Here is a 25,499-nt window from a genome sequence, read left to right as displayed (position 1 = left end):
TAATGGGTTCCAGAGTGATGGCCCCTAAAAGGGCCAGAATTAGCTATTTTGACCTTGTCTACTGTAATGTATTAAGACTATTGGTCAGCAAGCTGCCCACTACTGCCTCTCTGATACCAGTATAATTGTTATGTTGTTGAATTTTAGAATGAAAATAGATTTAGTAACTATCAAAGTGACTTGTGTCTTTCTAGTCCAATGACTATACAAGATTATATCATATAAGAACCCACATGAACATTACATTTTTTGGCGACGAGGAAAGAAATTAAAAATAGTAGCATAAAGGATTATAAATATTTATAATAAAATTTCTTCAAGAATCAAGACTGATCTATTCTCTCGAGATGGCTACCAGAAGATTGGACTTGCCAACACCAAGACCATTTAAAGTTTTGGGACAAAACACTAATTTATCATAGCAGTGGGCAGCTTGCTGACCAGTAGTCTTAATACATTACATCTGCATTTCCTAAGAAATAAATATCTGTTATCAATTAATCAAGTTCACAGAAAATTGAATCTGGCTGAAATAAAAACAAGGTAACTATTTCAAATCATGCTTAATGTTTAGGCAAGTTATAAAACAATCATTAATTCAGATACTGTGAACATTTCAAAAGCAATAAATTTCATTTAGATACAAGTTTCAGGGAACTGTCCTGAATAACCAGGGAATTGTAAAGACTAAACAAATGTTGAGAGAAAAAGTGTATTGGCCAGGTAATGACTCAGAAATAGAGAAATTAATTAGGACTTGCGAACAATGCCAGCAATCACACCTAGGGAATTACCAGACCGCCTGTGGCAAACTGTAGGGATGGACCTTACAGGACCGTTCCCCGGGGGAGAACATATTCTTGTAGTCATTGACTACTACTCCAGATTTCCAGAAGCAGAAATCATCAAAAATACATCATCAAGAACAATAATAAATAAACTGATGCATATTTTCGCAACACATGGACTACCGAAAACTAAAAAAACTGACAATGCGCCAAATATGGTATCAGCTGAAATCACAGAATTTTTCAGACGAAATGGAATAAAACACCATCGCGTTACACCATATCACCCACAAGCTGCAGGACTTGTGGAAAACTTCAATAAAACTTTAGGAAAAAGCTTAAAAGCTGCTGTTTGACAAGTAAGAAAAACTGGAGAACTGAAATTTACAAATTCCTGAAGGATTATAGGACGACACCTCAAGTAGCAACAGGAGCAGCTCCAGCTACACTGTAATTCAACAGAACAGTCAAAAATAAACTTCCTCACATTGAAAAACATAAAAATGACATAACAGTTAGACAAAGGGACAATAAACAAAAACAAAAAATGAAAAAGTATGCAGATAGGAGATGTAGCAAACTGAATGTAATATACAAGCTAGGATGGGAAGTGCTAGTTCGTAACAGAAAATTCGGAAAACTACGTCAAAACTGGGAAAACAATAAATACACTGTTGTTGGTCAGAAGGGAAATACTTTGATTTTGAAATCTTTGTACAATGAACTGTTTAGTAGACACATTTCACAGGTCAGACCATTGTATGAGAGGAATAATTACAAATAAACTTGCAGTGAACTTTCTGGTATTTATGTTTCCACAGGTATCACATGTGCAAAATAAACTGTATCAATATTCTGAGACTGTGTTTAACTTTAATAGCCATTAAGGTATCATTCAAATCGCAGACATAAACATTAATCTCATTATTTCAGGACAGTTCCCCGTGAAACTTGTATCTAAATGAAATTTATCGTGTCTCCGACCACACAGTGGTGTGAGAGACATATTGATTTCCTCCAGTTTGTGTGTGTGTCTGTGTGTCTGTCACAAAGCTTGTCTGCACTCTAAGTCAAACATTTCTCATCTGATCTTCACCAAACTTCAACAAAATGTGTCTGCCAATAAGTGCTCAGCCAAGTTCGAGAACTAGCCAAATCGGCCTAGGCACTTCGGAATAATGGCCCTTGATTTACCAAAAACACTCAGATTTCTTGCGCAGTTTTACCCCTAAACCGGTGCCTATACTACTAAAGTCTGTCCCATCCCATCGGTTAACATCAACTTAGATGCACGGTGACAAAACTGGTGCAGCTATCGGTAAAGTAAGTAGCGTGTATTAAAGTACAAAAAAGTCACCCTTGAGAATTTCAAGGATTTTTCTCTTAAGTACTCTAATTGCTAAGCGAATGCCACATATATTTTTCCAACGGTAGCTCACTGTTGTAAAAAATCGGCTGCCATTGGCGCTTACTCTCTAAAAAGGAGGAGAACATAAAAGTTCATGTGAATTACTTGGGGAGCAACTCAAAATGAATTTAAAAATGAATAATCCTCGTTTTTAGCTCATCTGATTTTTTGAAAAAAAATGATGAGTTATTGTCATCACTTGATCGGTGTCAGCGTCGGCGTTGCCTGGTTAAGTTTTATGTTTAGGTTAACTATCAAAGGTATTTCTTTGAAACTTTGAACACTTGTTCACCATCAATAGCTGACCCTGTACAGCAAGATACATAACTCCATCTTGCTTTTTGCAAGAATTATGGCCCCTTTTGGACTTAGAAAATATCAGATTTCTTGGTTAAGTTTTATGTTTAGGTCAACTTTTTCTTTTAAACTATCAAAGCTATTGCTATGAAACTTGCAACTCTTGTTCACCATCATAAGCTGACCCTGTACATCAAGAAGCATAACTCCATCCTACTTTTTGTAATAATTACTGCCCCTTTTGGACTTAGAAAATCAGTTTCTTGGTTCAGTATTATGTTTAAGTCAGCTTTTCTCATAAACTACCAAAGCTATTGCTTTAAAACTTGCAACAGTTTTTCATTATCATAAGCTGACTATGTACATCAAGAAACATAACTCTATCCTGCTTTTTGCAAGAATGATGGCCTTTTCTAGACTTAGAAAATCATGGGTAGGACATTTTTCCTATATTTCATTCCTTTAATTCCATTTCATATTCATTATTCATCAACATAAATATCATTTTCTGATATCATAACTAACATGTTGTTTAACCACGGTGACGGGCCTCAATTTGAATGTATTGATATAACTGCCAATTTCCATCACGCATGTGCACAGTCAGAATAGATTTTTAAGTGAAGACTTGAAATTTTGTCTCTCTTGGTAAATTATTACATTTGCTGTCTGCGTGTGTCTTTCAGTCCACAGAAACCCCAGACGAGAACACACGTTAGCCCGTATCATTTTACATGAAGGATGACATTGATTATCTCAAAGATACAAATAATTTTACCTTTTAATTTAACAGGTGAGCTCATAAAAATGTGAAAATAAGGGGTATATTGTATATACAATGGCAGTGGAAAAGATGTTATTAAATGCTCCTAAAATGTCCCAGAATGTAGGAAATGAAGCGCTGAATTTCAGAATATTCAGGGGGAACATGCCCCGCTATTTTCTCTTTCAGTCTGTTCAACAAATACTTATTGACAACTCTTTACTTATATATGGCTAACATCCACATAAATAACCTCAAATTATTAAGTATATACAGACACATGTTTGTCATAGTAAGGGTTCGGTCAGAACACCACTTGAGAAAAATGGCTGAATCCGCACATGATGTATACGCACGGTGTTCCGGTAGGGCCATCGCCGCATAATGTACGTGAGCTCGAAACATCGTAAGAAAATGACTACGATGTTTAAAAGTCGAAACCACAAAACTATTATGCTGAAAGTCAAAATCATCTCGTATTTTCACCATTGTGGTTTCGCAGTTTCAACTTTCCACTATCGTAGTTTTGAATTTTCACCATCATACTTTCGACTTTTCATCATTGTATTTTGGACTTTTCGCCAATTTGTAGGTTTGGCTTTTCATCATCAAAGTCTCAAGTTTTCAACATCGTGTACCGCCTTCCTGATACCCATGCAAACAGGTTTACGAGGTTGAACGTAATCGGGTTCGTTTGAATATGAAGGATAATTTTTATGCCCCCGAAGGGAGGCATATAGTTTTTGAACCGTCTGTCGGTCTGTCCACAATTTTCGTGTCCGGTCCATATCTTTGTCATCCATGGATGGATTTTCAAATAACTTGGCATGAATGTGTACCACAGTAAGACGATGTGTCGCGCGCAAGACCCAGGTCCGTAGCTCAAAGGTCAAGGTCACACTTAGACGTTAAAGGTCATTTTTCATGATAGTGCATTGATGGGCGTGTCCGGTCCATATCTTTGTCATCCATGGATGGATTTTCAAGTAACTACGCATAAATGTGTGGCACAGTAAGACGACGTGTTGCGTGCAAGATCCAGGTCTGTAGCTCAAAGGTCAAGGTCACACTTAGACGTTAAAGGTCATATTTCATGATAGTGCATTGATGGGCGTGTCCGGTCCATATCTTTGTCATTCATGCATGGATTTTAAAATTATTGGGCATGAATGTGTACCACAGTAAGACGACGTGTCGCGCGCAAGACCCAGGTCCGTAGCTCAAAAGTCAAGGTCACACTTAGACGTTAAAGGTCATATTTCATGATAGTGCAATGATGGGCATGTCAGGTCCATATCTTTGTCATTCATGCATGGATTTTAAAATAACTACGCATGAATGTGTGGCACAGTAAGACGACGTGTCGCGCGCAAGACCCAGGTCCGTAGGTCGCAGGTCCTAAACTCTAACATCGGCCATAACTATTCATTCAAAGTGCCATCGGGGGCATGTGTCATCCTATGGAGACAGCTCTTGTTGTACATGCAATAATATGCAATTGTTTAGGAAGATGTTTCGACCTTCATGAATTGTAGACTGAATGGAACTATAAAACGTGTGTATCAAAAGTCACAATTACGAACCAACATTACACATACAGTGGTAATCCGTGTTTTATCTCTCAGTGATTTCAAAAAGAGGGCAATCTTTATATAATAGAAGTAAAACAAGTTATAAAATACAAAAGAGTAATATTTTTGCAACAACTTAGGCATAACAGTTACTATCATAATAATGAACTTTCAGACCTCTATTGATATTATGAAAGATCCTCAGTTTTCAATTTGGCAGTGGCTAAGGTAGCTGGTTCTACCGGAACCTTTAGTCTAAAGGTCTAGGTAGCCGGCTCTATATCTACATATCATACATAAACTTAGGTCAATAATCTTGATTGGTTCTTATTGTTTGTTTGAATAAAATAATGAACTCTTTATTCTAAGGCAATTATTCTGTGAAAGATAATTACATATCAAAAGGCCTAATTCTAAAGGATCGCCGATTGTTGACATCATCTATCAAAAATATTTTTCAACATGTAACAAACTACAAAAATTAATTAAAAACTTTATTTTAGGAAGCTATAAACATGCCGATAATGATTACGACACTCTGATCATTAGTTGATAACTAAACAAAATATCGGCCGATATGATATCAGCCAGAAAATACGGCGAAATAAACAGGTAAATCACGAAAAGACCCTTAGGCTAAATAATTAATCACAAGAAATGTAATTTATTTAACTAATATAATGATCCTTTATAATACTGTTTATCAAAGCCGGCTACCATGACTTACATATTCATATACAAAATGTATATATCTAGAGCCGGCTACCTAGCCACTGTCTTTCAGGCATTGAAGATCTATGGATTACATCCCAAAAATAAACCAATTTATTGTAGTTACTAAAAAATAGCTACTGAAACTTCTGCAAAAATCACGTAATGAACAATTTTTAAATTTTAATTCAAAACAGACATTACGGTATCAGGTTTTTCACGTACATTTCAACTTATTACGATTATGTCATGCTAAAATCTCATATATGTGTGATAATTGAAGTATAGGCCTAACTGATAATGCTATTTTAATGTGTTGTCATGAAAAAAGGGTTTCTTTGTATATCATAAAAGTTAAGAAAATGATTTTTGACGCCGGCCGGATATTTGTGTATTCAGTATTAATTTTAGATTTTTAGAAAGAAAAAGATTAAATGAAGACAAACTTCATGGTAAAAATATCAGGTAACTGATATCTGCTATTTAATTCGGGAATAAATACCAGTGTTTTTTCCGCTATGTCAATTGGTTTATCCGCAGGAATCAGGAATCTTGTCCGTATTCTCTTCATGAGAATTTTTCAAAGCGGCATCATCTTAGATATGTTCTTTTAAAAAAGAAATATGCAGGAAGGCAAGTTATATTTAAGTACATTTTGTATTTTTAAAAAATAAAAACAATTCTTAACGCAAATGTGGGCGACCCAGATACGCACGAGGGGAAATTAAGCTGGGCAAGAGAAAGGGTAAGAGATTTTACCTTTTTCTGCTTTACGGGTAACATTAATCTTAAAATCAACCCAAATTTAGGCAAGCTCTTAAAAACATTTAGATCTACTAACAATTAATACTCAAACATCAAAAACATGTTTAAATTACTCTGTAACACTGGAAGTTAAACATGCCAATTGTTCCCCATATTATCTTTTATTAATAACATTTATTTAAATTCATAAAAAAATGATGATCCTATTTTTAGCAATACAGTGTGAACTCGGTCCGAGTTTTATTTTCTAATACATTTAAACATAGATAATTATACCCCCACCAAACATGTTTGAGGGGGGTATATAGGAGTCAGTTTTGTCGCGTCGCGTCCCGTCGCGTCCCGAAATCTATTATCTCAGTTATTACCAAATGGATTTGATTCAAACTTAAAATACATGTTCCACCTTATCACCCACATCATGTGACACAAGGTGCATGACTCTGACACCAAGTTTTCATGAATTATGTCCCCTTTTACTTAGAATTTAAGGTTAATTTTGTTGTATTTTCACTATATCTCAGTTACTACTGAATGGATTTGATTCAGACTTAAAATAGATGTTCCACCTCATCACCCACATCATGTGACACAAGGTGCATAACTCTGACACCAATTTTTTATGAATTATGCCCCTTTTTACTTAGAATTTAAGGTTGATTTTGATGTATTTTCACTATATCTCAGTTACTACTGAATGGATTTGATTCAAACTTAAAATAGATGTTCCACCTCATCACCCACATCATGTGAAACAAGGTGCATAACACTGACACCAAGTTTTCATGAATTATGTCCCCTTTTACTTAGAATTTAAGGTTAATTTTGTTGTATTTTTACTATATCTCAGTTATTACTTAAAATGGATTTGATTCAAACTTAAAATAGTTGTTCCACCTCATCACCCAGATCATGTGACATAAGGTGCTTAACTCTGACATAATTTTTTTTATCGATTATGTCCCCTTTTACTTAAAATTTAAGGTTGATTTTGATGTATTTTCACTATATCTCAGTTATTACAAAATGGATTTGATTCAAACTTAAAATAGATGTTCCACCTCATCACCCACATCATGTGACACAAGGTGCATAACTCTGACACCAATTTTTCATGAATTATGCCCCTTTTTACTTAGAATTTAAGGTTAATTTTGATGTATTTTCACTATATCTCAGTTACTACTGAATGGATTTGATTCAGACTTAAAATAGATGTTCCACCTCATCAGCCACATCATGTGACACAAGGTGCATAACTCTGACACCAATTTTTCTTGAATTGTGTCCTCTTTTACCTAGAGTTTAAGGTTAATTTTGATGTATTTTCACTATATCTCATTCTGATTGGCTTAGAGCCAAAGGGAAGTAACCTTTTTTTAACTTCTGTACTGAGTTTCTTCCCCGTAAATTCCAGGAATTAGTCTATTTTTAGAAATCCTATTTTTATATTTTCAATATTTTAGGTATTTTTCTAACTTTTTTATTATAAGTTCTATGTAAAAAGTAAATACATTTTTCAGTGGTAACATGGGTCGGTAAGGCACTTTTAGTGTGTCTCTAATATTAGAGATTTTTTATATTTACTAGTATTACTATACTAGTTTTATACTAGTATTACTTATATGTGGAAGCCCAGGATGAAGTACAGTATGTTCCACTTAATTGCATATCAGTTAATCGCATATCCCGGATATTCGCATATGAACTTGAAGCACCGATCGATCCCTATATAATTACCTTTAAAGTTTTTCGCATAATTGCATTGAATTTTTAATCCATCCCGCTTAATTGCATAAAACATTTGGCTAAAAGTCCACTAATTTGGTCGCAAACAGCGATAAAAATGATCAAAAGACGCCGACAATTTACTGTGAATTACTCTAGCCGATCAGCTGTTTCACGTCGCCTAGGTGACAATCGGTGCGTGACAAATTCGTCAACGTGTGAATCACTCAGGTAAATTGGTAATTTAAATACGGTAAGTATGTACAGGTGACGTTTTGTTACACTTTTATCAATCTGCACGAGAATTTAAGACCTTTTGTTGTACGTTTTTGCGGAATGAATGAATAAACAATAAAATGTTCTCAGTCTTGTATTTTTGAATAAGCCTTGTCTCACACTTGTAGCAGTTCTTATGCTACACCGCTGATGACGTTCTACTTCCTTCTTATAATTAGGACAGTACTTTCGCTATCAATTCGTTGAAAATACTTCAACAGTATTGTCGTTTACAGCTTTATTTACATACATACACAGGTATGATTAATCACTCCATTAGTGACACATTTTCCAATTATTGTTGCCGTATTGATTCAAAGTAATAACCATTGCTCCTAGAGCAGCCGAAGCATACCGAAACAGATGCCATATACGTGTATTCGGATAAACGAATAGCCCGGTTATTCGCATATTTTGCTTTGACAAATTGGGTATGCAAATAAGCGGACTCCACTGTACTCCAAAGACTAAGTATTTTTAAGATTTCTTATGGTTGCCATTCTTCTGTGACAAGACCGTATGGTGGGGGTATGAGTCACTCCTGTGACAGTTCTAGTTTCGAGTTGTCCCCTAAAAAAAGTATTACAGGGCACCACCATATTGTTTATACACAAGAAGCGACGCAACGTCATTTAGCATTACGGTCTGTGGAGAAAAATACAAAAATGAACATATCAACTTCAAAAAAATTTTTTTTTGAAAAATGAAAAAAGTGCCTAGAGATATGGACCTGCACTATATAAAAACATATTTTAGGGCATCATAACGCATATCATAACTTTAAAAATGATGTTAACCAGATTGGTGGGACAGACTTTAGTAGTATAGGCGTCCTATTGGTGTCAGGAAAGCGCATGCACATGTGGATTAAGTAAACAGTCGATAAAGAATGACTTACTATTTAGATGATTAGGCAGTTGTGGGAGACATGCGCTTTTCTCAAAAGCATCTCTAGTTGCTTTTGAAATGTTCACAGTATCTGAATTAACGATTGTTTTATAACTTGCTTAAACATTAAGCATGATTTGTAATAATTACCTTGTTTTTATTTCAGCCAGATGCAACTTTCTGTGACCTTGATTAATTGATAACAGATATTTATTTCTTAGGAAAAGGCGGATGTAATGTATTAAGACTATTGGTCAGCAAGCTGCCCACTGCTATGATAAGCCCCGCCTACTGTAACTGCCTCTCTGATACCAATATAATTGTTATGTTGTTGAATTTTAGAATGAGAATAGATTTAGTAACTATCAAAGTGACTTGTGTCTTTCTAATCCAATGACTATAAAAGATTTTATCATATAAGAACCCACATGAACATTACATCTGCACAATACAGCTTCATTATGTCTCCTACCACACAGTGGTGTGGGAGACATATTGATTTACTCCAGTGTGTGTGTGTGTGTGTGTGTGTAGTGTAGTGTAGTGTGTGTGTAGTGGTGTGTGTAGTGTGTGTGTGTGTGTAGTGGCGTGTGTGTGTGTGTGTAGTGGTGTAGTGTGTGTGTAGTGTGTGTGTGTGTAGTGTGTGTGTGTAGTTGTAGTGGTGTGTGTGTGTGTGTGTAGTGTGTGTGTGTGTGTGTGTCACAAAGCTTGTCTGCACTCTAAGTCAAACATTTCTCATTGATCTTCACCAAACTTGAACAAAATGTGTTTGACCATGAGACCTCGGCCAAGTTCAATAACTAGCCGAATCCACCCAGGCACTTCTGAATTATGGCCCTTGAATTATTGATTGGATCCACTCATCACAGCCATCGAGAGAAACTAGACATTTTTCAATGGGGTCCATTCATCACAGCCATCGAGAGAAACTAGACATTTTTCAATGGGGTCCATTCATCAAAGCCATCAAGAGAAACTACACATTTTTCAATGTTGCAGTTGTGGGAGACATGCGCTTTTCTCAAAAGCATCTCTTGTTTTTGATTTGAATTTAATCAAACTTGCACAAATCTTGTGTCACCATAAGATCTCAATTCCTTTCTTGAACCGGCCAGATCCCTTAATGGGTTCCAGAGTTATGGCCCCTGAAAGGGCCAAAATTAGGTATTTTGACCTTGTCTGCAAAATAGCAGCTTCATTTATGATTTGATTATAACCAAACTTGCACACAACCTGTATCACCACAAGATCTTGTTTCTTTTCTTGAACTGGCAAGATTCCATTTTGGGTTCCAGAGTTATGGCCCCTGATAGAGCCAGAATTAGCTATTTTGACCTTGTCTGCACAATAGCAGCTTCATTAATTTTATGATTTGAATTTAATCAAACATGCACAAAACTTGTGTCACCATAAGATCTTGGTTCCTTTCTTGAACTGGCCAGATCCCTTAATGGGTTCCAGAGTTATGGCCCCTGAAAGGGCCAAAATTAGGTATTTTGACCTTGTCTGCACAATAGCAGCTTCATTTATTATTTGATTTTAACCAGACTTGCACACAACTTGTATCACCATAAGATCTTTATTCCATTTTATTATATAGTAACGCCCAAAGAGACGTATTATGTTATCGCCTCGGTGTCCGTCTGTCTGTCTGTTGTTTAGCAATTTCCCTTCTGCTCTGTAACTCTTGAACCCCTTGAAGGATTTCAAAGAAACCTGACACAAATGTTCACCTCATCGAAATGACATGCAGAGCACATGTTTCAGATGGCTCACTTCAAGGTCAAGGTCACACTTAGGTGTCAAAGGTCATATGACTTTGTTTTGTGTGTATATTGCTCTGCATTTGCGTTGCATTGCAGTGCTCTTGTTTTTATTTGACAGATCCTTCTTTTGTTCACTTACAATAATTTTGTTTTTAATTACTTCCCTTTTACGTTACTATAAATTGCTTATTTTTAGTAACTTTTTTATTATTGGCCGTAGGGAAAAACCGAGACCACTTTTCTGTGGTACAACATGGATGGTACCTCCAATTTTTAGGTGTATTTTGATGTATCTATACGTTGTAAGAATTTTTTTGTTTTTTTTTTTTTGGTTAAATTTCTTCCCTTTGTTGTTCCTGTCCTTTGGACTTAGATATATTTTTCTAAGGACCTAGTCCTTAAGTGCAATGATAACAGGTGAACGATATAGGGCCATTATGGCCCTCTTGTTTTTCAGAAAGAATTATTTCCCTTAATATATGCCAGCATTTTCATCGAAGTACTTACCCAGAGAGTTGTCAGTTGTGTTCCATCCCAATTTCGCGACATAATTTGTTATACTATGCAGCTTCTAGATCAATATTTCCTAGCTATTTCTATTGAATCCATGATGATATTTAATTCTGTACCTTGATTTACCTTGGTCTTTCGATTACTCCTCAGGTGTTTATGTTTTTCGTGTTGTTTCATTAATTTGACCTTCAGCGTGTGTTTGTGTGCTCCGCCTTTGTAAAAATATTGAATTGTCTCCCTTATTGGTGAAGATATATTTCGATATAACGCTGCAAACAAACAAATATCCTCTAAGGTTGAGTTACTAACAAAGACACCAACCAGCTAAATGTGCTGCCACCAGTATATTATCTACCAAACGATAGTAAACAGACAAAAAGTGGAGGAAGCACACACATGCATGAATGGCAAATTCAACAACCATTTCTAGAGCATTACTATTCTTTCTTTTAAAAACTTAAGTATAGCTAGTTTGTTCTATAAGAATTGTCTAGCTTTACATGACATGTATGGCTTGAAATTAGGATAACCATAGGGTAACAGAAGAAAGGGAAATAGATTTTCCTGAAAAAAAGAGGATTATCCCACTGATAATTTTCAGTATTTCACCAGTTAGCTAGCATAAATTTCGATATGACACTGCAAACAAACAAATATCCTCTATAGATATGGATGGTTGTTTGACGGTACTAAATTGGCCTTTACTTTTGAATGACCTGGACATATGAGGTGTGGTACTTTCCATTACCTCACATGAACAAATTAACTCAGTTAAACAGAGTCTGGTTTTCATTTGATTGGTTGCATTATAAACAATGAATGATCTTATATTTGTTTTGTTTTATTGTCTTTACTAGAGAAAGTACTGGTCTCTATTTAAAAGATTTAGCAGAGAAGTGTAGTATTCATCTAACATGTAACAATAAACCACTTTAGTCTATTTCAGCCTGTTGCTTCTAACATTTTAGGAAAGCTGATTCACAGCTATAAACACAATTCTTTAGTCAGCAAAAATAGTGATGAATTACCTGATTACTATTGTTTGAAATTACTGAAATATGTGATGCAAAAGCATTCACTTATACAGTTGTAGATATCTTTGACAAACAAATGGTCAAATTTTGATATGATTATACAGATGTGAATAAGAATAACCTTTTTAAAATTTTATTTACAGTTCCAGATGCACCACAAAATGGCGTCTGTAAGGATCCAACAGACAAATCTATCACTTTGAAATGGTCAAAGCCTGCTGATACAAAGGGAGACTTAGTGAAGTACCACATCTATGTGTACCAGAACTATAATACTCTCAAATTTATTGTAAGCACAGCAGGAACAGGAACTCAGAAGATAGTTGGTAATCTTGAGCCAGGTACTTGGTTGAATATCTTTATCATTAATTTGAAAATAGATCATGTTCTGTATTTGTCAACTGTTTCTTTTGGAGGGTTTGTTTTAAGATTGTTTGGATCTTGCATGCCTGCCTTTGTCAGAAGGGGTTTTCCTAACCAGATGAGAGCATAGAATGAGATTTTTATCAATACTGTGTTCAGGGGTTTGGAAAACAGTTGTCATTCACTGGCAGACATAAAAGTTCATAATCTATTGCCTATCACGGTTAGATTTCCCAGTACTATGAATATAGTCCTTGACATCTTGATAAAGCTAGTGCCTATATAATGGCATGTTAGTGCTGCTATTTTAGACAAAGCTTGGAAAGATAGTAATATTTATTTATCCCTGGCTCATGTCAGACTTAGGGTATACTTTCTCTTCTAGGTTGGCAAGAAAATTTGGTCGAGTGGCAACCTTATTCCGTTCTAGCTCAGTGTGGAAAATTGCCTGTTAAGAGGTTGTCAGTTTAAATTCATGGTTGCATCATACATTAGATCAAATTCCAAAGGACACTCTCCTATTTAGCTTCTCTTCATAACATAAGGGATATAATATATATATGACCTGAAAAGTTTTGAAAAATCTGTGCCCCATGGTATTTGAAATATGAAAGCATAAGCTGTACATATTAAGGGTAATGCACCTTTCTGACAAGTCAGAAACTTAATTTTCGTAAGAAGCAGAAAATGCTGAAAATTGCATTTGGCAGATAGATAAACAGAGAGAAATTGCTTATTGTCTTTACAAGTCCACTACCTGAAACCACCTATAGAATGTAATGACTGAAAATAATGCTGTACTGTATCTGAATATGAAATTTTGCTTACTGGTGAAATATTGCACAGAGTTGCACTAGCCATGCTCATGTCAAAGTTTAAATTTGAAAAAAACAAACAATACATTACATTAAAGGAATAATGTCACTGTTACTAAATGAGTAAAAGTTATGCTATCTCTTGTCAGCCTCACTACCTGATTTACAAAGTTTCTCCTTATTTCAATCGCTCAAATCTAAGGTAGTCCAAGGATATTTAAGTAATGAGTATTTTAAAGTCTACATATAAAATATAAATGTAAAAAAAAAGCTTAAAATGTTGGGGTTTGTTCCAAAAATTATATTTTGCCAGGCTGAAATTGTATTGATAAATAAGTTCTAGTATTGAGTCCCCATCTCCGGTGGAAAAATAGCAAACCTCCAGTTTTGGGATTCTGAAAACATTACATGTGTGGACCAAATTACCATTATGTAACATGGTATGAATGTAAGATCTCATACTCAGCCCTAACATTGCTCAGATTGGATAAGAGAATTGTATTCTGGATTTGTTTCAGGTACTTCATATACATTCCGGATCTATACAGAAAATGAGATGTACAATTCATCCAGTTCTAACAATGTAACAACCGGCTGTAAAACTAAAGCAAAAAGTAAGTGTCATGTCTGTATGTAAAATACCACTTCTGATTGGTTATACAACATTATATCAGCTAATAAATGTTACATCATCTTTATGTTTATACTTCCAGAAACATTGTTTTCATACTCGAGGCCAATGACGGTGTTATGATGACTTTAAAATTTATGAATGTAAAATGATCATGCAGATTTCTATCATTCTGTAAAGTTTAAATTCATTGTTTCTATCTGTCTTACTTTAATGGAAATATTACTAATATATTTCTTTGTGTCAAAAAAAAGATTCATTATTTATATAACAAATTGTTTGAAACATTACTTCAACTGTCATAAATAAGCTATTTTATGTGTGTTATTTTTCAACAGTATTTTGTAACATCACCAGTCCTGTGTTCCAGCTTTCTTTGCCAGCACTAACCTGTCCTCTGCATGTCACTGCCAACCTTTCCCTGTGAATCAGGAATGGAAAACAAAATGACTTAAGACACAGTGTCTTTTATTCAACTGTCACAGAGAACATACACCTCTTTTGAACAAAAAGGATTTAATGTTTTCTTAGTATAGATTTAGGGTTTCATCCAGTAACTACATAGGATTTCTAATATAAATGAAGAATACTTGAGTTGAGTCTGCTGCTGTCCCAGCCCAGGAGACCACTTTTTTGACCCAATCTTTATGAAACTTGATCAGAATGTTTGTCTTGGTGATCTCTAGGTCAAGTTCAAAACTGGGTCATGTGGGGTCAAAAACTACGTCAGTAAGTCAGATCAATGGAAAAACTTGTAAACACTCTAGAGACCACATTTTTGACCGAATCTTTAAGAAACATGGTCAGAACGTTAGTCTTGATGATCTCTAGGTCAAGTTCGAAACTGTGTTATGTGGGGTCAAAAACTAGGTCAGTAGATCAGATCAAAGGAAAAGCTTGTGAACACTCTAGAGACCACATTTTTGACGTTAGTCTTGATGATCTCTAGGTCAAGTTCGAAACTGGGTCATTTGGGATCAAAAACTAGGTCAATAGGTCAGATCAATGGAAAAGCTTGTGAACACTTTAGAGGCCATATTTGTGACTCAATCTTTATGAAACTGGGTCAGAATGTTTGTCTTCATTATTTCTAGGTCAAGTATGAATCTGAGTTATGTGGGGTCAAAATCTAGGTCAGTAGGCCAGATCAACTCTGGTGAGCGATGTATAGGGCCATCATGGCCCTCTTGTTTAAAAATCTGCAGCTTTAATAACACACAAAAATGCTTCAAAATGGAAAGAAATAAAGATCTGGTCACCATGCATCTAAGAGATTTAATATTTAGAAAACAAGCAACATAAAAAAACTATTGAATTTATATATTTTTAGTTCTTTTTGTTTAAATTTATATTTTCTAGATAATATAAAGTGCTATGTTGAAAACATTTTAATTCAATTGTAGTTCATCATTACATGATCAGTCAGAAAAATATCAGATCCAAACCTGATCTATTTCAATAGATATTTGAAATTACCGACCCCTACCCAGTTGTACAGCTTACTTCAATTTTAGGCTAATGCCAGCCAAAAAAATGGGTGAATATTTTTTCCACAACAAGTAGAATCTGTGTGGTCAAATGATACATTATTAGCCATATTTTAAATATTTAACATTAATTTTTGGCAAAAAATTTTGTTAGAAAGAAATATTCGAAGAAACATTTTTCAAAATGGCGGGTATCCTGGAAAAAAAATCCTCGCACATCCTTAAATGATATTTCCATTTCCTGAGATAGAAATATGCATTTCAATTTAAGCAACTGTCAATAAACAATGAACTTCAAGGTTTCTTTGTGATATTTTAGTATTTATTTTGAAACTATGTCTTTAAATGCAGAAAAATTATTTACTCATGATATTGGTAAGCAATGGTACTTGTGTGTTGATTTTTGGACTAATGATATTTTTCAGTGTCAGAAGCACCAACAGACCTTGATATAACTAATGTAACAAGTCGTAGTTTTGATATTTCCTGGATGAAACCAGACAAAACCTACAGTGCAGAGAACTATGGTTATGTTCTACAGATTAAGGATGATCAGGATACATGTGTGACAGAGATAATCTATAGATGTTCAAACTGTACTGGCGGGTTTCAGGTAGGTGCCTGCAAATATAGGTTGTATTACTTTGAATGACATCATGACATGTGCAGCCATCAACAAAGTTTAAATGCGCTGATCCACAATTTGAGGACATGTTTAGCAGATATTAATTTAACTCAGAATTTTATATTAAGTTGTATTACAACCGATGTAAGCATACCATAATTTCCTTCATATGCATATTTGTTATTCTTACCAACACTGTCTTACCAAGATTATATGTAAACCTTGTATTCATGAGCAATGGTAGTGATATAACCTTTTCTGTATTTTTAGCTCCCTTAAAATGCAGGTTCAGGGTGAGTTGTTAGTAAAGGTGGATGATCCAGCATCAGTTTTTCATTGTCCATTGTCTGGCATCCAAAGTGTTACTGTTAACACACCCAAGCTTACAGTTTTAACCAAACCTTAATGAATCATAGTCAAAATGTTTGCCTTGATGAGTTTACAGAGTTTGGAAACAGGGTCATCAGGGCTCAAACACTAGATCACTGAGTCAAATTGTAGAGAAAATTTGTTTACACTTCAGGTCTCATTCTTTCACCATATTATGAAAACTAGTCATATTGTTCGCTTTCTTGACATAATGATCAACTTTAAAACAATCCCATTAGGTTAAAAACTGGGTCACTTGGTCAGATAAAAGGAAACCTTGTTTATATGCTATAGAAGTCATAGTTTCAATATGAATGACATAAAAACTTGACAGACTAGGTCTTTATCTAGAATTTAGGTCAGGTTTGAAACTTGATATCTTTTGATCAAAAACAAGGTCACTAGGTCAAAGCCTGGAAGAAATATTTAAACTCAAGAGGCCACATTTTTTACTAGATTTTCATAAAAGATGTGTGAAATCTAGGACAAGTTTGAAATTGGGTCATCTAGATTAAAAAATTAGGTCACAAATTGAATCAAAATGTTGAACCACACACAAGGATGTATTTTCTCCTTGATTTATTTGAAACCTGACCAGAATATTGTCTTCATGAAAAATATTTAAGTCACTTTCTAAACTGGGTCATCTGATATTTTGGTCAAATTATAGAAAATACCCTGTTACAGCTCTAGAAACATTTTAAACCTGTTCTGTATGAAACCTAGCCAGTCTGAGAATGTTTGCCATTGTAAAATCTAAATCAAATTTGAAACTGGGTCATTTGAGATCAGAAACAAGGTCCCAGGGTCATATCATAGAAATACATAATTATGCCCCACCCCCCATCTTCGAAGGAGGGGTATATTGTATATTGTTTTGCAGATGTCTGTTGGTTAGTCAGTATGTAGACCAACCAGTTTCCAGATGTTAACTCAAGAACACTTGGGCCTAGGATCATGAAAGTTGATAGAGAGGTTAATCATCACCAGCAGATGATACCTCTTGATTCTGAGATCAGTAGGTCAAGGTCACAGTGACCAGGAACAGTTTTACCATTTCCGGACAATAACTTGAGAACTCTTGGGCCTAGGATCACGAATCTTGATAGGGAGGTTAATCATGATCAGCAGATGACCCCTATAGATTTTGAGGTCAGTAGGTCAGAGGTCAAGGCCACAATGACACAGAACAGTTAAACAGTTTCCGGATGATAACTCAAGAACACTTTGGCCTAGGATCATGAAAAGTTGATATGGAGGTTGATGATGACCAGCAGATGACCCCAATTTATTTTGATGTCAGTATGCCAGATGTCTAGGTCACATTGACTGTGGAACAGTTAAACTGTTTCCAGATGATAACTTGAGAATGCTAGGGCCAAGGATCATGAACTATAGGAAGGTTGGTCATGACTAGCAGACCCCTAATGATTTTGAGGTCAATAGGTCAAAGGTCTAGGTCACATTGACCCAGAACAGTAGAACTTTTGTGTAAAATGACCAAATAATTTCTGTTCCTTGTACAATTACTGAATGCATCAAGGGGGGCATTTCATGTTCTACGAACTCTTGTTACTTTTGCGGTAACATTTTCTGCTTGTTCCAAATGAGATTTTTTCTGACTATTTTTCTTAAAATAATATGTAAGTCAAATTGTAAACAGTATAATCTTAGGGAAGAAACTAGGTCACAAGGTCAGGTTATAGAAAAACCTGAACATTCTTTAAGACATATTTTCTACATGATTTGCATCAATTATACCCCCACAAAACGAAGTTTGGGGGATATATAGGAGTGATCAGCTTGCAGGTCGGTCGGTCAGTCCGTTGGTTTTCATGGTTTCCGGATGATAACTCATGAAAGGCTTGACCGATTTAGATAATCTTTGGTACACAGGCGTAACATTAGAACATACAGGTCAAGTTCAAATTTGGGGTTAGTATGTCAAAGGTCACAGTGACCAGTTAAATGGTTTTCAGACAAAAACTTCAGAACGCGTGGGACTTTGATCAGGGAACTTAATAGGGAGGTTGGTCATGACCAGCAGATGAACTATATTAATTTTGAGTTCCAAAGGTCAAAGGTCAGAATGACCTGGACATGGGCGTAGGAGCGAGTTTGACTTTGGGAGGGCCAAACCTTTTCGACCGGTGGTTTGTGGGGGGGGTGGGGTAGCGGCAAGGTATCCTCGGTGCATTATTCGTGACAAAGACTCAAGGCCTTGTACAGGGATTAATTGGGCCATAGGCCCCTCAAACCTTTATGTTTTAGCAATCATTGAGTTATTCTGATGATACACATAGGACTAGGCACTGAACTGTCTTAATCAGTCATATTATGTATTGTTCTAATTAAGTGTGCCATTTTTTTACATTCTTCTGTTGAAGCCCTGGACATACAATCAGTTAGCACTGATTTGTCTAATTGTGGTATAAAGTTGTGGAAATATCATTTCCTTTGAATGGACAATGAAAAACAAAAAAATACATAATGTTTACATGCGTAAACAGGCTTAATAGTTAGGCCTACATTGATTTTGCAGACGCTCAAACCGGAACTGTAGTGACTGCGCTCAGTGATATATTATTTTTATAAAATGTAAACAATTCTTGGCGTGGCGCGTACAGATTTCAGTACTCACACTATGCAAAGAGACATTTTTAGTCAGAATACAAGGGAAGGCCAAATGCAAATCAGAAATCAGGTTGAAAAGAATTATATGATGCTAAGTAAATGTTATATTAGACTGCAATTTATATCTCTTTTCCAAAATATTCGGGGGGCCAAACTATACTTTGGCCCCCCCCTCTCCTAGCTTTGGGGGGGCCTGGCCCCCGCTGGCCCCCCCCCCTGCTCCTACGCCTATGCTGGAACATGCAAACCTTTTCCGGACAATGACTTCATATTGGTTTCATATACCATGATGACTGCTAAAGTTTATTTGGTCATATAATAAATTCATAGGAACTGTCATAGTTTATCCATGAAAAATATTAATTATTACTTTGAAAATACAACCTAAATTGAACTAAAACATCTTAATAGTTCACTCAAATATTTGTACTGAGATGCTACATCAACATTATTATAACATTTAAAGTAACAGTTCATAAAAGCTCTGCTTCCATTTTCATTGAAAATGAAAGAAAACTAGTTGTCTTGATGCTGCCCACACTATTCAGTTCTCTTTTGTAACTCTACCCTTGCCTTGATCTTCGATATGACCATTTGATTTATTATTGATTTCTTTAGATTTCAAACTTGACTGGTTTGTGCAGTTCTAAAGTTCCAGCAGAAATAGGCAAGACTAAGCAGGAATTAGAAGGTCAGTTGACATATCCTGCAAGTCTTAATCCAGATATTGTCTACACTGTGACTGTTACAGCTATCAATGATGCAGGAAGAGGATACCCGGCTAACGAGACAGAAAGAACTCTTGAAGAAGGTACTTCTTAAAGTCATTAGTCTCAGCGCATGGGTCCAACTCTGATGTAATTTGCAGTACCCCAAAATGACTAAACTCTTCTTTGTCTAATTACACTTATTGCAATGAAATAATACTATTCTATGATTTTATACATGTATTTCATAGATTAAATCATTTGGAAAAGTCACATTAAATTCTAAGAAAATCAGCATTAAAGTTACAGAATCTGTCCAAAAATAGGCAGATTGAATGGAACATTTTTTATCACTTTTGAACTCGACGGAGCATGAGGTGCTCATGTTGAGCTTTTAGGTTTGTTAGATGTCCATTATTTGTCTGTTCACAATTCCTTTAATGAAATTGACTAAACCATTTTCAACCAGACTTCACAGCGATGTTCCTTGGGTAGTCCTCTTTCAGATTCCTTAAGATCTAGGCTGCCAGTTGTGGTTGCCATGGCAACCAGAATGAAAAACTTCATAGAAACTGCTTGTCCTATCTCAAAATTTCACAGCAATGTTGCTTTGCTGACCCTTAACCATATATGGCTGTATGGAAAATTTTCAAAATCTTCTCTCAGATTACTTGCTTTGTTTCAAAATAGTTTACTTAAAAGTCCCTTGCTCACTTTTGCCTACATATATTACTCATACATGTCATACATCCCGGATTGTCCGGGATTGTCCCGGAAATCACATACTCGTCCCGGACAGTGTTGAAATGTCCCGGAAAATTAAAAATACAGAAAACAAAAATAACCCACCCCAAAACTAGTTTTTTAGCTCACCTGTCACATAGTGACAAGGTGAGCTTTTGTGATCACCCTTCGTCCATCGTCCGTCGTCGATCCGTGCGTGCGTCCGTCCGTTAACAATTTCTTGTCTGCACGATAGTGGTTTCATTTATGATTTTATTTTAACCAAACTTGCATACAACTTGTATCACCATAAAATCACGGTTCCTTTCTTGAACTGGCTAGATCCCATTATGGGTTCCAGAGTTATGGCCCCTGAAAGGGCCAAAATTAGCTATTTTGACCTTGTCTGCACAATAGCAGCTTTATTTATGATTTGATTTTTACCAAACTGGCACACAACTTGTATCACCATGAAATCTTGTTTCCTTTCTTGAACTGGCCAGATTCTATTATGGGTTCCAGAGTGATGGCCCCTGAAAGAGCCAGAATTAGCTATTTTGACCTTGTCTGCACAATAGCAGCTTCATTTATGATTTGAATTTAATCAAACTTGCACAAAACTTGTATCACCATAAGATCTCGGTTCCTTTCTTGAACCGGCCAGGTCCCATAATGGGTTCCAGAGTTATGGCACCTGAAAGGGCCAAAATTAGCTATTTTGACCTTGTCTGCACAATAGCAGCTTCATTTATGATTTGATTTTAACCAAACTTGCACACAACTTGTATCACCACAAGATCTTGCTTCCTTTCTTCAACTGGCCAGATTCCTTCATGGGTTCCAGAGTTATGGCCCCTTAAAGGTCCAAAATTGGCTATTTTGGCTTTTGCAGCCATATAGAGACTTCATTTATGGTTTTATTATGCCCCCGAAGGGAGGCATATTAGTTTCAACTGTCCGTCCGTTAGTTCGTTCATTCGTTAGTCACGTTAACTTTTTGCATGAAGGCACTTTACTCGCGAACCACTGCACCCAGGACCTTCAAACTTCACGTGCTGATAGTACTTATTGAGTACACCACCCCTACTGACTTTGGGGTCACAAGGTCAAAGGTCAAGGTCACAGGGGCCAACGTTAACTTTTTGCATGAAGGCACTTTTCTTGCAAACCACTGCACCGAGGACCTTCAAACTTCACGTGCTGATAGTATTTATTGAGTACCTGACCCCTACTGACTTTGGGGTCACCAGGTCAAAGGTCAAGGTCACAGGGGCCAACGTTAACTTCTTGCATGAAGGCACTTTACTCGTGAACCACCGCACCCAGGACCTTCAAACTTCACGTGCTGATAGTACTTATTGAGTACCTGACCCCTACTGACTTTGGGGTCACCAGGTCAAAGGTCAAGGTCACAGGGGCCAACGTTAACTTTTTGCATGAAGGCACTTCACTCGCGAACTGCTGCACCCAGGACCTTCAAACTTCACTTGCTGATAGTACTTATTGAGTACACCACCCCTACTGACTTCGGGGTCACCAGGTCAAAGGTCAAGGTCATAGGGGCCAACGTTAACTTTTTGCATGAAGGCACTTCACTCGCGAACCACTGCACCCAGGACCTTCAAACTTCACATGCTGATAGTACTTATTGAGTACACCACCCCTACTGACTTTGGGGTCACCAGGTCAAAGGTCAAGGTCACAGGGGCCAACGTTAACTTTTTGCATGAAGGCACTTTTCTTGCAAACCACTGCACCCAGGACCTTCAAACTTCACGTGCTGATAGTATTTATTGAGTACCTGACCCCTACTGACTGGGGTCGCCAGGTCAAAGGTCAAGGTCACAGGGGCCAACGTTAACTTTTTGCATGAAGGCACTTTACTCGCGAACCACTGCACCCAGGACCTTCAAACTTCACGTGCTGATAGTACTTATTGAGTACCTGACCCCTACTGACTTTGGGGTCACCAGGTCAAAGGTCAAGGTCACAGGGGCCAACGTTAACTTTTTGCTTGAAGGCACTTCACTCGCGAACCGCTGCACCCAGGACCTTCAAACTTCACTTGCTGATAGTACTTATTGAGTACACCATCCCTACTGACTTTGGGGTCACCAGGTCAAAGGTCAAGGTCATAGGGGCCAACGTTAACTTTTTGCATGAAGGCACTTCACTCGCGAACCACTGCACCCAGGACCTTCAAACTTCACATGCTGATAGTACTTATTGAGTACACCACCCCTACTGACTTTGGGGTCACCAGGTCAAAAGTCAAGGTCACAGGGGCCAACGTTAACTTTTTGCATGAAGGCACTTTACTCGCGAACCACTGCACCCAGGACCTTCAAACTTCACATGCTGATAGTACTTATTAAGTACACCACTCCTACTAACTTTGGGGTCACCAAGTCAAAGGTCAAGGTCACAGGGGCCAACGTTAATTTTTTGCATGAAGGCACTTTTCTTGCGAACCACTTCACCCAGGACCTTCAAACTTTACATGCTGATAGTACTTTATGAGTACACCAACCCTACTGACTTTGGGGTCACCAGGTCAAGGGGCCAATTTTAACTTTTTCCATGAAGGCACTTTACATGCAAACCACTTCATTCAGGACCTTCAAACTTCACATGCTGATAGTACTTATTGAGTACACCACCCCTACTGACTTTGGGGTCACCAGGTCAAAGATCAAGGTGCTGCGGGGGCATTTGTCACCATTAGTGACAGCTCTTGTTTGATACAAACTTCCAAAATATCTTCAACAACAATAAATCTTGGATTCCATGACAAATCAGATCCAATCATAGGTTCCAGAGTTATTTTATATCTGATTACCTCCCCTGATTGGAATCAAAATGGATTTATATCATAAAGTACTTAAGGACTTATTTGAAATTTCATTATTGTTATTGGTTGGACTGAGACAATCAGGGTAGATAACTGTGGACTGATTTTATGTCAAATTACCTCCCTTTATTTCAAATTAAAATTGTTATATCTCAATAACTACTGAAGATACTGATCTGAAATTTCATTTATGTCAACAGATTTATTTGGCAGATCCTTCTTTTGTCCACTTACAATATTTTTTTTTTTAATTACTTCCCTTTTACATTACTATAAATAGCTTATTTTTAGTAACTTTTTTATTATTGGCCGTAGGGAAAACACGAGACCAGTTTTCTGTGGTACAACATGGATGGTACCTCCAATTTTTCGGTGTATTTTAACATATCTTTACCTTGTAAGATTTTTTTTTCTTTTTGGTTAAATTTCTTCCCTTTGATGTTCCTGTCTTTTGGACTTAGCTATTTTTTCTGAGGACCTTCTTGTCCTCAAGTGCAATGATAACAGGTGAGCGATATAGGGCCATCATGGCCCTCTTGTTTAGTCTATAAATTGTTGAATTTTACATTAATAAAACACAATAAACAGTCCCCGGTGTCACACTGTTTATTCCTAATTATCCGATAATCAGTTTCATGCCCTCGAGCGGGACACATCTTGATTAAGCCAGCTCCGATCAACACTCATATTGAACGGGCCCTGCGATCTTTTGATGACCCAGATTAATTTACAGTCAGTTATTTTGAAGACCCTGATTATGAATTGACAAAATTATGCAATCAATAACAGTTTTATGATAATTTAATATTAGGAACTATAGCCGAAAATCTCGTTGTTTTTAGCACGTAGGCGGTGAAGCTACATGTAGCCTTGATTGGAAGAAATGGCAGAAAACGGTCAATTAAACGATAATTATTTTAAAAGGTTGTAATCTTTTAAAATGTAGATTGATTGTCACACATATTCTAAATTAAACTTTTGACTATTGAATGCCTTTGCCGACCGATCCATGAAAATTGACCCAACCCGAAATATTTTATATCGATTTTATCTACAAGATTTATTTTATTCCTTTGAGGATTCCATTTTATTAATGATTAGATAAACGTTTAAGCTTTAAAATGATACCAGATAAGCTGGATTCTAAATCACGATGACCAGGTTAATTCTTCGTATGTAGCAAGTCTCCTAATTCAGTTCACCTCGGGAACGCAACCAATTCACGTGCCAAACTATAGATGTGAATTACCCTATTTACCTCCTTTAGAAAGCTAGATGACATTTGCAGCAACTTATTCCTAAGCGAGGGAACAATGTTTATTTCTGGAAACTGCATGTAATTTTATGATATTTATGCATGAAATAGACGAATACTAATGTCACGGTGTATGTCCCGGACAAAGAGCAAAAATCCCGGAAATTTTAACTCAGAATCCCGGAAATGTCCTGAAAAATTATGGCATGTATGTATTACTTCTCTTCAAAAACTGCTGGCCCAAGTTTGAAATAATTTCACACATATAAATCTTGGGTGACTGCATTTTATTATTTTATTCAACTCTTGTAATAAATTCAATATGAAAAGACACTCATGTAATATCCTCTATATATCCTTTAACATCTTGTTTGATATTAAAAACATTTCTTGGAGGATTTTCCACTTAGAGTGTTCATTATCTTCAAACAATGTGTTTCCCTATATCTGATTCAGTGTTTCTTAGGAGACGCTCGAGTGTTCAAATTCAATTGAGTTATGTTGAAGAATATTTTTGTCAGAATCTGCTGA

The 25,499-nt window shown here is 36.3% G+C and overlaps 1 protein-coding gene across 1 annotated transcript in view; it reads left to right on the top strand.

The window, feature by feature from the left end:
* LOC123552961 (tyrosine-protein phosphatase 10D-like) overlaps positions 1-25,499 on the top strand; it is a 134,461-nt gene that overhangs the window by 60,964 nt on the left and 47,998 nt on the right. Inside the window, exons 5-8 of the mRNA XM_053542247.1 lie at positions 12,652-12,849; positions 14,205-14,300; positions 16,230-16,417; positions 20,051-20,243. Of these exons, the coding sequence (XP_053398222.1) occupies positions 12,652-12,849; positions 14,205-14,300; positions 16,230-16,417; positions 20,051-20,243 (675 nt within the window). The remainder of the gene's footprint in view (positions 1-12,651; positions 12,850-14,204; positions 14,301-16,229; positions 16,418-20,050; positions 20,244-25,499) is intronic.

This window comes from Mercenaria mercenaria, chromosome 4, assembly GCF_021730395.1.
Source record: "Mercenaria mercenaria strain notata chromosome 4, MADL_Memer_1, whole genome shotgun sequence".
Classification (NCBI taxonomy): Eukaryota; Metazoa; Mollusca; class Bivalvia; order Venerida; family Veneridae; genus Mercenaria; species Mercenaria mercenaria.
The sequence above is the reverse complement of the archived record's forward strand: the minus strand, read 5'-3'. Positions and strand labels throughout refer to the sequence as shown.